Here is a 14277-nt window from a genome sequence, read left to right on the forward strand (position 1 = left end):
CATCTCAGTTGATAAAACAGATTGGGATGTATGGCTACAATACTTCGTATACTGCTTTAACACAACACCCTCTATGGCACATAATTATTGTCCATACGAACTAGTTTTTGGGAAAACTCCAAACTTATCAAAACATTTCAATAGCATAGATAGAATAGAATCATTATATAATATAGAAGATTATGCTAAGGAATCTAAATTTAGATTAGAACAGGCATATAAAAGAGCCAGAATAATGCTAGAAACTAATAAACAAAATCAAAAAGATAGATACGACAAAAATAGTTTAGACTTTGAATTAAAAATAGGAGACCAGGTTTTATTAAAAAATGAAACTGGCCATAAGCTAGACTTTAAATATTCAGGACCATATATAGTAAAGAAGATAGAATCCAATAATAATATAACTATTTTAAATGCAAAAAATAAAACACAGACAGTTCATAAAGATAGATTAAAAATTTTTATAGAATAGATTTTGTAGGATGGCCATTCATAAGAAAAAAAAAAAGAAATAAAATAACATAAAATTTTCTCTTCAAAAAAAAAAACAAAAAAAAAAAAACAAAAAAAATTTTTATTACTTTACTATAATAAAAATATAGGAATACAAATACACAATACATTTTATAATAAATAATAAGAAATAGTCGCATAAATTTTCAAAGTTTCAACTTCACTAAGTTTTCCAATATTTACTATATTAAACAAAAAAATAATAATAATAAAAAAAAAAAAAAAATTTTACTAATTTGCTAATTTTTATAAACATACATATATATATATACCTAACACAATAATTAACAAAATAACTCCATAGATTACGTTATATTTTCAAAAGGAGGGAGATGTAGTATGCTCATATATAGGGTACACACTGTACCGCTTATATCACTGTAACATTGTAGCATTTGTTTATGTCCGAATATTCCCAGCACTTCAAGTGCAAAGCAATTCGACCGACACAACAATGTTATGCACATCCTAAATGCTGAGTCGGCATGTCTGCATGCGCGGCCGACCATTCGGTTACCATGTGAGCATAACACTCTCCTCTCATGCGCGGCCGCTGCTTGCGCCGCCTAAATACACTTACGTATACATTAACATATATATTGAGATACATAAGCGTTGGCCGCGGCGCTGCTCGTGCAGCTATATGAATTGTAAGCCAAGCCAACATTAGTCTTAAGTGTGAGCATTCTAAAAATGAGTCCCGATCTAAACGGACGAAATAATAAAGCCCAATATATATATTAACATTAATTTCTTGTGTTTATAAAATCAAGTCTAACATACATACATCCAACATTACACTTGCTTCAACAAAGCTCGGTCACTAATATATATCCAACGAGACAAGTTAGAAAAAGCACATTGGTACCAAGTATCTACATTTTTGATCAAATTACGATCAAATTTGATAAGTATAAAGAAAAATATAGTTAGGATATAACAGTTCCGACTATCCTAAACACACCGTTGACATTGGGAACAAGAACCAAAATCAATAGAAGCCGTAGACATTTGATTCCGATAACGCGGAAATAAAAGAAAAATATTTAAACGATCTAACAATTCCCGCCATCCTAATTCAATCTGAGCTATCAGATCAAGAAATAACAGATTCTGATTCTGACAATAGCGTAGCATAAAATAAACCTTGCACAATGGCCAACGAATTCGGTGGAAAAAAAAATAAATCTGCAGCGATTTATAACTGCAATAAAATTAGTCAACATGACAAAGGGACCATACGAACAAATTGCTATAGAAGTAATTAAATCCAAAATAAGTGGGTCAACGCCTTACAAGGTCCAAAATGAGCTTACAATTGATGCAATAATCACTAAACTCCAAAGCACAATTGTTGGCGAAACCTCAGAGTTACTAAAAGCTAAAATGGCAAATATCCACCGAAGAGGAAAAACAGCCACTCAATTCTACCAGGGAAATTATCGCGGTATAGGCCAATAATACCAATATAATAATAATCGAGGAAATTATGGCCAAGGCCAATATCAAAACCAGAATTACTATTGAAACCAAAACCAACATATTACAAACGGAAACCAAATGGTTCTTTCCGAAATAACTCAATTAATAAGAGCTATTGAAACCGAACAGGAAAACTAAAAAAATCCATTACGAAGAAAAGGCCTCACAAAGCAACTATATATAAATCTCAGTCTCAACATATATATATAAATAAATAACTATCACACTAAAACACCCTTAACTCTTTTAGTAGATACAGGAGCGGATATAAGTATTCTAAAAATAAATTCTGATAACTATAATGACATAGAGGCAACAAAATTAATAACAATGTCTGGAATAGGAAAAGTTACTTTTAAATCAAAAGGTTTAACATTTATAGAAATACAAACAGGAAAATTTATAATCCCTTTTAAATTCCAAATAGTTAATAACGACTTTCCAATACCCTGTGATGGTATCATTGGAATGGACTTCCTAAAAACTTTTAATTGCCAACTTGATTTCCAAACAGATCATGACTGGTTAATAGCTAAACCCGAAAACTTCGATCAAGAGATCAACATGCCAACTATACATTCATTAGGCAATAATCTAATAATTCCTGCTCGATCTGAAGTCGTAAGACAAATTTGTATAAACGCGACTCACAAAGAATTACTTATTAAAAACCAATATACATAAATCCGCTGTAATAATAGCAAGCACCATAGCTAATTCAAATAATACATTTGTCCACATTTTAAATACGACGGATGCTAATAAAATTATAAACATTACTAAAATCGATTATGAGCCATTAGAGCCACTATCAAAAACCACAAAATACAGATATCAGAATAAACGAAATCCTATCCAAATTAATAAAGAATTTTCCTGAAATGTTTAAAAGTACCCTCACTAAATTATGCACCGAATTTACTGATATATTCGGACTAGAAAAAGATCCTATATCCTCAAATAATTTTTATGAACCAAAATTTAAGATTGAATAATGACGTTCCAGTTTATATTAAAAATTATAGAACCATAAGCCAAAAAGAAGAAATAGATAAATAAGTTAAAAACCTAATTAAAGATGGCAAAGTAGAACCCTCTGTATCAGAATACAATAGCCCATTACCTCTTGTACCCAAAAAATCACTTCCTGGAATAGAAGAAAAACGATGGAGATTAGTTATCGACTACCGACAAATTAACAAAAAGTTATTAGAAGATAAATTCGCAATTCCCATTACCTCGAATTGATGATATTCTTGATCAACTTGGCAGAGCAAAATTTTTTTCATGTCTGGATTTAATGTCCGGATTCCATCAAATTAATTTGTAAAAAGACTCCAGAGAAATAACTTCATTTTAAACGAGCACTGGTTCATACCGTTTCAAACGATTGCCCTACGGTAAAAAAAATAGCCCCTAATTCATTTCAAAGGATGATGACACTAGTCTTTTCGGGACTAGAATCATCACAAGCTTTCCTTTACATAGATGACCTGGTAGTAAAAGGTTAATTTGTAAAAAGACTCCAGAGACATAACTTCATTTTAAACGAGCACTGGTTCATACCGTTTCAAACGATTGCCCTATGGTAAAAAAATAGCCCCTAATTCATTTCAAAGGATGATGACACTAGTCTTTTCGGGACTAGAATCATCACAAGCTTTCCTTTACATAGATGACCAGGTAGTAAATTTTGTTCTGAAAATCATATGATCAAAAATTTAACTAACATTTTTAACGTATGCCGAAAACTTTATCTCAAACTTCACCCGGAAAAATGTTCATTTTTTATGCACGAAGTCACGTTCTTATTGCACAAATAAAGGAATTTTATCCTGATGATAAAAAATATAACGTAATAATTAAATACCCTGTCCCTTCTAACGCAGATGAATCAAGAAGATTCATAGCTTTTTGCAACTATTACAGACGTTTTATAAAAAATTTGTCTCACTACTCAAGACACTTTGTAAAAAATGAATGTCAAATAGCCTTTGAATATCTTAAAAATGCATTAATTCAACCAACCCTTTTACAATACCCAAATTTCAATAAAGAATTCAGTATAACAACAGATGCCAGTAAGCAAGCTTGCGGATCAGTTTTAACCCAGTCATATTATAGGGTAGACCTCCCAATAGCATACGCCTCTAGAACATTTACAAAAGGCAAAAGTAACAAGTCAACAACTGAACAAGAATTATCAGCAATACATTGGGCTGTAAGTCATTTCAGACCATATGTTTACGGTAAACCCTTCAACATTAAAACAGATCATAAGCCTTTAAAATATTGTATTTATTTTCTATGAAAAACCCAACTTCTAAATTAACAAGAATGAGACAAGTGCTAGAAGAATTTCAATATATATTATGTGGCAGATGCCTCGTCAAGGATAAGCATCGGAGAACTTAAAGATATTAAAAGGCAAATTTTAAAAGTCACTACAAGATTACAAGGCAGATAGAAAAATAAAAACTGCGCAGTTTCAAAATCAGATTCGGCTTTCCAAAAGCAACCGACATCTTCTAAACCCAAATATTTGACGTGACCTTGGATTTAACAGCATTAAATTGTTTCAAAGGTAAAAACTGAAAACTTTTAATAGTTAAAATTAGCGGGATAAACACAATATAATAAACAAAACCATAAAGTTTGCATTTAATGTTAAAAAGGCAGTGGGATCGTGATTTTATAACCAAAAAATCTCAATCAGTATCCATATAGTTCTCTCTGTCTTTGAACTTCATTGAATTCGTCAATAAATGAGGCGAACAATGTAATGTCATACCCGAATTATAAAGGTTTTAGTGTTTGTTTAGCTTAATTTTCTTAAAATGTTATATGTTATAAATTTTTTGTTTGTTTTTACTGTTAGTTGCCATTGGACATATTGATTTTTTTGTTTTCTATTCTTCCACTCTTTTGTTGGTCAAGTAACCCCACGGAGACCAGGACGAAATTATCTTGGACAGTGGCCACGAAGACGAACATGTGACCCTCAGCTGAAGCAGCAGACAGAGTTCCCGGCCCAGGACCAGTGGAGAGGATTTCATCTGCAGGAGGAGCTCAAAATCGAGAAGTCCAGGGATTTAAGCGAGGGAAACTTTCGCAAGCCGGCTGTTTGCGGCCATGTGCATGCGTTTGTAAATTTTCCCCCATCTCGACGCAGTAATAGGTTAAGGCTAGGTTAGGTCGCCATAAAATAAAATGTCATTTTTATATTTATAAATATTTTGGAGGTCGGAAATGTTTTATGACCATACGTTAGGGGAAGCCAAGTCAAGAGACCCGCCAGTTGGCTTGCAAACATCCGCCAACGGTTGTTGACGGCTTGTTCGAAAATACAGAAAGCCTTTCGACGATTGTCGGTATCACCTAGCATGTACCTAGGAAATTATAAGTGCATACTTGTACCTAATTCTTCCCCAAATCTTAAATAGTTAACCCAGCGACTGACAACCATTCATCCAAGCCATGTCCCAGCAACTTTAAAAATTTTCTGTAAAGTGACCCTGGCTAGTCTGAGTCGACCTCAGCCTTTAAGCTTTCTTACAATTAGCTGGTCCAAAAGGCGGAGTCTGTCTCTATAGGAAGGAGTTTCGTGGTATACCGATCATAAAGTTCCTTGACCAGCGTTTAATAAATGCTAGTAGGCTCCTAACTTAATTGGAAATAATAACAGTGTGTTGGTTAAAGCACATTTTATGATCAAATAGGGCACGTAGATCTTGAACAGTTTCAATACCTTCGAGCACGGAATTTCCAATAGAGTACGCGTGAACAGTTGGAAAGCATCGATAGAACGACTTGGACTTACATTTGTCTGAACTAAGCAGTAGCTTTTTTTCTTGGCACCGGGATTAACATCTGCATACATCAAAACTTGGTAGGGCTTAAATATTTGAGGAAGATCATTTGAGGAAGATCATTTATAAATAAGCAAAATAATAGCGGACCAAGGTGACTACGTTGTGGTTCATGAGAGATTACAAAAACTGTTTTGGATTTCATGCCTTTGTATTGAACCGTTTGTGTCCGGCCTGTAAGGTAGGATAGAATCCACATTAGAAGAGCTGGAGGGAACCCAAGCCGAAGGAGCATATGGATCAGTAGCTCATGGTTCACTGAATCAAAGGCTTTGCTGAAGTCAGTAAAATCGATTTCAGTTTGAATGTTGATTCGGCTACATTAGTGAGCGACACTAATGCTGTAGTTGATCCCAAATGAGTTTTTCGAACAGCACTAAGTTTGGATATGCCACGGTAGTTATTAATATCAGACCTGCTGCCCTTTTTATGGAGTGGAATAATGAAGGATACCTTCAAAGTTTCTGGGAAGATGCATAGATCAATAAAAAAAATGGCTAATAAAACTCCAAGTGATTCTGCACAGTACTTAAGGACACAGCCTGGCACCACATCTGGACCTGGTGAAAAAGACATACTTATCACTGATAGGCTGCTGTGGACTTCGCATCCATCTTTCAAGGTAATGAATATAAAGTCTGATACTCTATAGAATAACCAATATCAGAATTGAGATGAGTTGAATGGGGCAATAGGGTGAATTGGAAAAAATCTGCGACCAGGTTACTGATTTCCTGTTCATTTGACGAAGTTTGTTTGTTCAATTGAAGGAATGATGGAAACTTGTTGGGCTTATGCTGCGGTATTCATTTTTGCAGCGTAAAAGATAGCTATTATAGCATTCAAAACTATGAAGGATGTAACTGGACTGGACTCCGTTCCGAATTCAGATTTTCAAACTTTTTATACGGTCGAGTCATAACATATTTAATGTAGCCAAGTGTTTGCTTTACAACGGAGGACTGTGAATGTTTTAATGAGTTATGGAAGGAACAAATGCATCGAGTAAAAAGTTGATACGGACTCCTTAAGTGAAAGATTGTAAAGACCGGGCCAGTTAATTTGGGATAAGAAAGTCGACTTTCTTGGGAAAATGAGGTTTATAAAAATTTGCAATGTTGGTTGATGAGGGTCCTCTGGAACGGACATCGGAGTGGCGCGAGTTGCAACGGCATCACAAAGGTCAGATACAAATACAAGACTAATATGGAATTTACTTGGCCAAAAGAAAAGTTTATAAATCCATCTATGAACTTAATTTGATCATTAGGAACAAGTGCAGCGAAATCAGCGAATGCTGACTAGGGTAGTTATGGCTTATTAAATTAGGTGGTCAGAATCTTCTGCGAGTGAGCTCTTTCATGCTGTGAGCTCTGTTCCGGGGCGTAGGATAAACACGAAGATTCATAAAACCAATAAGAAGCGCCTAGTTGGACTGGAAAATTTGGAAACTCACATTGGAAAATTTCCTGTTACCACGAAGCCAGAGGCGTTCTGCAAATATGTGTCCGATAAGCTGCATGTCGAAGTTAATACCATATCTTCCAACAGCCTGGTAAAGAAAGATGTGGACATTTCGTCGCTTAAATTCATAAACTTTAAGCTGGGAGTTCCTGCACAGCATTTTTCCACTGTTTTTAGTGGCGAATTTTGGCCTCAATCGGTCAAGGTAGCATTTCATTGATAGGGACAGACCAGTTTAAGCCTAGAGTAAGAATTATATAGAGGCACCATTTGCTCTGCCCGGACCTCTGCCCAAGCTCTGCTGAGAGCCATGTTCGAAGCTAACCTTGATTTCCCACCCCACTTTTCAGTTTTTGGATCGAACTTGCAATTCGGTCCCATGGTGAATTTGCAACTGCACTGCTCGCACCAGCCCTTGGCAATGGGAGCGAGCAGTTCAGATGCAGAAACTCACCGCGGGACCGAATTAAAGGTTCGAATCGAACCGTGAGAGACTGAAAATTTCCCCTGTTTTAGTCTAGGGGGCATCACTGGAAAAGTCACTCGAGAGAGCGGCAGAGCAAATGGTGCCTCTATACATTTCATACTCTATGGTTTAAGTAACTGTTGTGGATAACTCACTTATTGGGGGACTTCCGCGTACATCAACACCTACGGCTACTTCTAAAAACCACCAGTAATTGGAGCTACTGGCGCTGGTTTTGTTGCGGGACAATTTTTACAGCCAACTCTTCATCTGCCTACTCTTCCCTTGCAACAACAACAGCTGTCTGCTACGACTTCGGCTTGCAGTGCATTTCTCAGAGAGGCGCTTTCCTCTCATTCCGTTGCTCTCCAGCTGGACACACAAGAACATCTACATTTTTCTCCGCCCACTTGTTTACGATGTTTACCAAACTTCTAGATGCTCAGATCGCGCTCTTCAAACATACCAACAATAATATTTGGATACGCATCTGTTGTCCGTTTTGTGCACTTCGCGACAAATATCTGGTTCGGCTTTGCCAATAATGCTGAACGCGCTCTTTGTTGAGCTTTCTTCATGCTCCGCTTCAATGCACAAACATCTTCGTCGGGAGTTCTTATTGCTTTTCACTTTACATGATCATCGCTCAAGCGTTGGATATGATGCCGCTCTAAGTGCGCTCTTTGGAGTTGGCCTCTCTCCACTTTTCGCCGCTCTTCCGACCTGGAACTTTTCATCGCTTGCTGGATTTGATGACATCGAACTCTTAAGGTGCATTCTCGTATCGTTCTCATTGTTGCCGTCCGTTCACGATGCTTTTCAGATATCTGACGTTTGGGAGCTCGTGGAATCATCTCTTCAGTTACTCGAACTGTTTTCAGATTACTATCTACATAAGCAAGTATCTGCAAGGCTGCTTTCATACTCTTTGGAATGTAGCTCATACGTGCCTGAGTTATTATACACGATACTAAAGGCACTCTGTAATATCTTCAGGCTTCAGGTACAATGTGATCAGGCTCCATCTCTATCGACATCTGTGCTGGCTGAGAAATCACAAGATTATCTCAACCTGCCAACCTTTTTGAATTTTTCGCCAAATGAGGAAGAGGATAACATAAATGTTAATCTTTCAACGATATTAATGGCAATCTGTGGAGTGATAAGCTTCAGTCACAAACTGGACATGACGCTTCTGGTTCAGGGATTGTTCTTGCAATCTTCCTTCTGCGGTGCCACACACGCGAGCACATATAGCTGGCCGAAATGATTTTCTTAAGACATACTTCTAAAATATATCAGGCATGCGCACCAAAGCCGATTTGATGTGATACTATTAGTATCATTAGTAAAGACCTGGCTCAGCTCCAACTTTTTTAATGACGAGTTCTTTGATTCTAACCAGTTTCTGATTTATCGTAAAGATAGGGATGCTGAGAAAACGCACCATTCAAGAGGTGGACGAGTTATTGCGGCAGTCCGACGCACTCTTCTTTCCGAAAATATTATTCTCTCAAATGAGGATTTATTGCTGGACCAGATTTGCGTTTCAGTTCATGGGCCATCTGAAAAAGTTGTATTTATTGCATCATACATACCACGTAACAGCGACTACAGCCTCTATGAGGAACATTTGGATAACTTTCATGCGTTCATCAAGGGCTACTGGATCCCGAATGTCCTATTTCGAAGTGCGATGTTAATCATATTTCATTGCTATTAAAATTTACAATTTTATACTTTTGAGCATGAATTACCTCAAGATCCATTTTACACATTTGATGAAAATAATCTATTGCTGTTCTTAATGATATATTAACTGTTAATTGGTATTTAGTTTTGTCGCACGCTAGTGTTGCTGATTGCTGTTTAAACTTTCTTAATATTATTTCTGATATTCTCAAAGGAATTGTCCTCTTTAGGTACGGATTCCTTATAGGCTGCCATGGTACACAAATGGTCTTAAAAATATAAAAATTTTTTTAATAAGTTTTACAAACGATATCTGGCAACTCCTGACTGGGAACGATACAGGCAGCAAAAGCGGGAGTTTAAATTTGTAAATTAATTTCTGTACAACCAGTACATTATCAATGTTGAGAATGGTCTTAAAAAAGATCCAAAAACTTTCAGATGTTTGTAAATTCAAAAAAGAATTTGTCTTCTATACCTTCGCCTAAGACTATGGTTAACATTACTGTTTCCTCTGAATTGGGTGTGCCAAATCTTTTTGCAAAATTTTTTAATTCTAACTTCGAACCTCCTAGTGATTGGAAGTATCTAGAGTCGTCGAATAATGTTCCGTTTCTTCGTAATATTGGACATTTTTCAGTGTCCTTCGATGATAATCATCAAGCGGTAGACGTTTTTATGACAATAATTAGCCTAACCTGAATGGAATTTCTCCTTGCTTCTTAAAAAATTGTGTCTTAGCACTTTGTCAGCCTCGAAAATTAATTTTCGACTTGTCACTTTCCAAGGGGTGTTTTATTAATAAATGGAAGAAGTCACGGTTACACCAATTCTTAATCGGGTAGTAAATGCCTTATAAATAACTATCGACCCATTGCCAAATTGAGTAACATATCTAAACTTTATTTCGCCAAGCTTCGGCAATTGGTATTTCATCCTCGTTGTTAAAATTGATTGTAACATATTTGGATCGGAGGACCTATCGGGTCAACATTAATTGTAATCTTTCTTGCCCATTTGTTGCAACTTCAGGCTTTCCTCAAGGTAGTGCCGTTGGCAATCTTCTTTTTATAATATTTATTAATGACGTTTCCTACTGTATTATGAACTCATAATATCTTTTAAATGCTGATGATATTAGATCTATAGATCTATCCGTTCAGTTGCTGACACTATCCTGTTTCAAGCTGAACTGAACCTCGTTAGTTCGTGGTGTGTTAATAATTTGCTCCTACTTAACTTAAATAAATGCTATTTCGTTCGGTATAGTAAACGCACTTTTGATATGTTAAGTCCCTGTTCATTGTACTTTCAGCTTTCGCCACACCAAAGTGAGTCTCTAGACCTTAGGGTCTTGTTTAATTGTAAATTTAGTTTTGCTGAGCACCCTTACTTTATTATACCCATAGCCTATGCAATGTTTAAGATTGTTAGGCGAAATGGTATGCATTTTGACCCTTATACTAAACTTACACTCTATTTACTCTAAGCTCCAAATTAGATTATGCCTCATTCATATAGAACCCTACGGCTTCTTCTCACGTTAATAGAATTAAGCGCATTCAAACAAAATTTCTCAAATTTACTCTTTCTCCAATTAATTTTGCTGACCCTTTGCCCTTTGTCTGGCAGCCACCCTAACCTACCTAGTTTTATATGTGTTTATTTTCAATGTAATAATAACATAAAAACAGACAGAGTAATAAAATCATATTCGTTTTCCTCTTTTATTTTGTTGCTTTGTTTTTGTCCATGTCACCGGCTGTCAATTTTAATGAGTGTTAACGTCACAACTTGCAATCCCCCCAGCTTGTTAGCTCGTACGTCAGAGGGTAAGACGCTTGGCCACAAATCTAAGCAACGCAAGTTTGAATTCCAATTCGGGATGTTCTTTTTGTCTTTTTTTATACCCTTGCAGAGGGTATTATAATTTCAGTCGATCTAGCTATGTCCGTCTGTCCGTCCGTTTCTATGCAAACTAGTCCCTCAGTTTTAAAGCTATCTGCATAAAACTTCCCCAAAAGTTGTCTTTCTATTGCAGGTAGTATATAAGTCGGAACGAGCCGGATCGGACGACTATAGCAAATAGCTCCCAAAGGAACACTCGGAAAAATAAATAAAAAAATTATAACTTTGCTGTTTTTTATTTTTTTTTTTAGTTCTTTGACATATAGTAATGGTTAAATATTTCAGAATTACGGTTTAAATTTCATCAAAATGGGACGACTATATCATATAGCTCCCATGGAATCAATAAAACTATATAAATTTTTATTTTTTAAATGTAACTTTTCTATTTTATAATATTTTAAAAAAATTCTTTTTGAGTTATTTATAATTTGACAGTTTAGAATTACGCTTTTAATTTTATTAAAATCGGAAGACGGTATCAAATAGCTGCCTAGGAACTAGGCTTCGGCCTGCCGAAGTTTGCTTCCTTTCTGGTTTTAACAGTGGTTGGTGAGGCATTGAAGGGGCGCCTGTTGTGGGGGCGCTGATACTGCCTGCTGGGAGGTTTGCTGCTTCGTTGTGGCAACCAAAGTGCACACTTTTCAACCAGAGTCAATAGTTCGCGGTATTACTGTGATCTCCACACGATTTTCGCTCTGAAATCACGTCAGGGTCACCAATGTGGGAGTGTCAGTATCACAGCAATCGTTAATTGTCCATTTATGTTGAGTTGGCTGTTCGCTAACAAAGTGTAATACTCTGGGAATCGAACGTGGGACTTTCTGCATGACTACATCATAGTACACTATAACAAAATCTTAAGAGATTCAAATTATCAAATATGATAGATAAGATTAATAAAATGTGAATTTTTTTTTATAGGAATATGTATTTATTATATAATATATTGGGTGTTGTTTTAATTGTTGTAATAGTGATAATTAAAGAATAAGTGTTTAAACAACAGAAACTGGTTTGTCATTTCTAATATATTCTTCAAAATGTTTATCTTCCAACAGAGCTGGATCGAAGTCATTTATAATCTGACTTAGTAATGGATTATCCAACATGGTCGTGTGATTTCCTTCAATAACCTTGAGCGTTACTTTACCAGAAGTCAACAACGATATGCAATAGTCTTCATCAATATCATGCAGTGAAACCTCAGTCGGACGGACTAGTGTAATTGGCGACTTAATTTTTCTTATACTATCCAAATCAAAGGAAGAGGCCATTTTAACTCTTTTAAACATGGCATGTACCATCGTAGCAGAGTATTCTTTGCTGTAAATGTTCTGCTTTTCAACATAGTCCATGAACAACGACATTTTTTCTGAGAGGGTGTCAAGTGTGTAAAACACTTCAGATGTGGATTCTTTAGTTTCTTCGGGGAATATCTGATTGACAATACTAGTAAAAATAAGGTCATAAAGATTGTTATCTGAAAAGTTTTCTCCCAAATGCAGGTTAGTGAGCTTTTTCAAAAAATGAGGAGCTCCGTCCAACAACATAATATTTCCACGAAACCCGGAGTTCTCAAGCAACTTAGCTAGTTCTAAAGCTACAAAAGTTCCATACGAGTATCCAATTACATAAAAAGGCTCAGATTGCTTTAAAATGAGCTTAACTTGCTAAAAAGAAAAAAGAAAAAAATTACAAAATTGCGTACATGATCTCGAATAAGTGTTCATTACCTTAAAACTTTCTTGTGCTATATCTTTTATAGTATCCAATTGGGCGAACTGGTGAAGCTGTAAGACTACAGCCCTGCTTTGCAAGCTTGAGCCTATTTGGTACCATGCACGACCAGCTGTTCCTTCTAGTCCCGGTATTATAATATTTGGAGGAAGACTCTGTTTTGAAGGAGCTGCCGAGGTCTTTAGAGGAATAATTATTCGATCACAGTTTGTTTCATCGCCTAAGTTTCGAATCAGTAACTCCATTCCTAAAAGCTTACTTTCTGAAGCAAATATCATTTTAATTTCATTAGTATTCTCTTTTTCTCTAGCTTCAGTGAATTCCTGCAGTTTTTGGAAAGTGAGCAACCGTAAGTCATGTGGAGACAAAACTAACTCAAAGTCTCGTTCTAGGGTTTGCTTGATTTCTACAGCCATCAATGAATCCATACCCATTTCTGACAGCGTTGTGCCTAATGACACTGACTTTAAGTCTCGTATTCCCATAATATTCATGACGGCATCAATAATACTTATATTTCCAGAACGCCCAGTCTTTTTTTCAGCGACAACCATGCTGGAAACAATCGGTGGTACGGCGCTAAGTAAATGATCCAGTTCCTGAATACATGATGAAATTCTTTGCTGAAGGGTTCCACCTATTTCCATATCAATTTTGTCTTCTGCCATATCCGCCACTAAGCCCACTTCACCAACTGCACCCCATTGGATAGCTTTACCTGGTAAACCGTCGCTGTTGCGACACTCAATGATACGTTCCATTACAGAGTTAGCCATTCCATAATTAGTTTGGCCTGCATTTCCTCGCCCGCAAGACACACTTGAAAACACTACAAAATGCTCCAAATCAGGACAGGAAATCCGAGTTATCTCGTCCAGATGTTTTGTAGCAATAGCTTTTGGTGCAAAACTTTCTAAAAATTGATTAAAATTTTGGTTGGAAAAAACCCCATCTCTTAGCACAACTGCAAGATTAAAAATTCCACCCACTGGTCCCAAAATAGCAGCTTCGGAAATCAGTTGACGACATCCATCTTTTGAAGAAATATCTGCGGTGCTAACAGCGACTTCGCAGCCATATGTTTTCCATAGCCTATTTTCAATAAATTACTAAGTAGTTGAAAAGAAAATACGTAAATTC

General features: G+C 36.2%; 1 protein-coding gene across 1 annotated transcript in view; it reads right to left on the bottom strand.

Moving 5' to 3' along the window:
- Positions 1–12293: 12293 nt before the first annotated feature.
- LOC128265771 (fatty acid synthase) overlaps positions 12294–14277 on the bottom strand; it is a 72761-nt gene continuing 70777 nt past the window's right edge. The window contains 2 exon segments of the mRNA XM_053001978.1: positions 12294–13070; positions 13134–14229. Of these exon segments, the coding sequence (XP_052857938.1) occupies positions 12396–13070; positions 13134–14229 (1771 nt within the window). The 3' untranslated portion in view covers positions 12294–12395.

This window comes from Drosophila gunungcola, unplaced genomic scaffold (assembly GCF_025200985.1).
Source record: "Drosophila gunungcola strain Sukarami unplaced genomic scaffold, Dgunungcola_SK_2 000154F, whole genome shotgun sequence".
Classification (NCBI taxonomy): Eukaryota; Metazoa; Arthropoda; class Insecta; order Diptera; family Drosophilidae; genus Drosophila; species Drosophila gunungcola.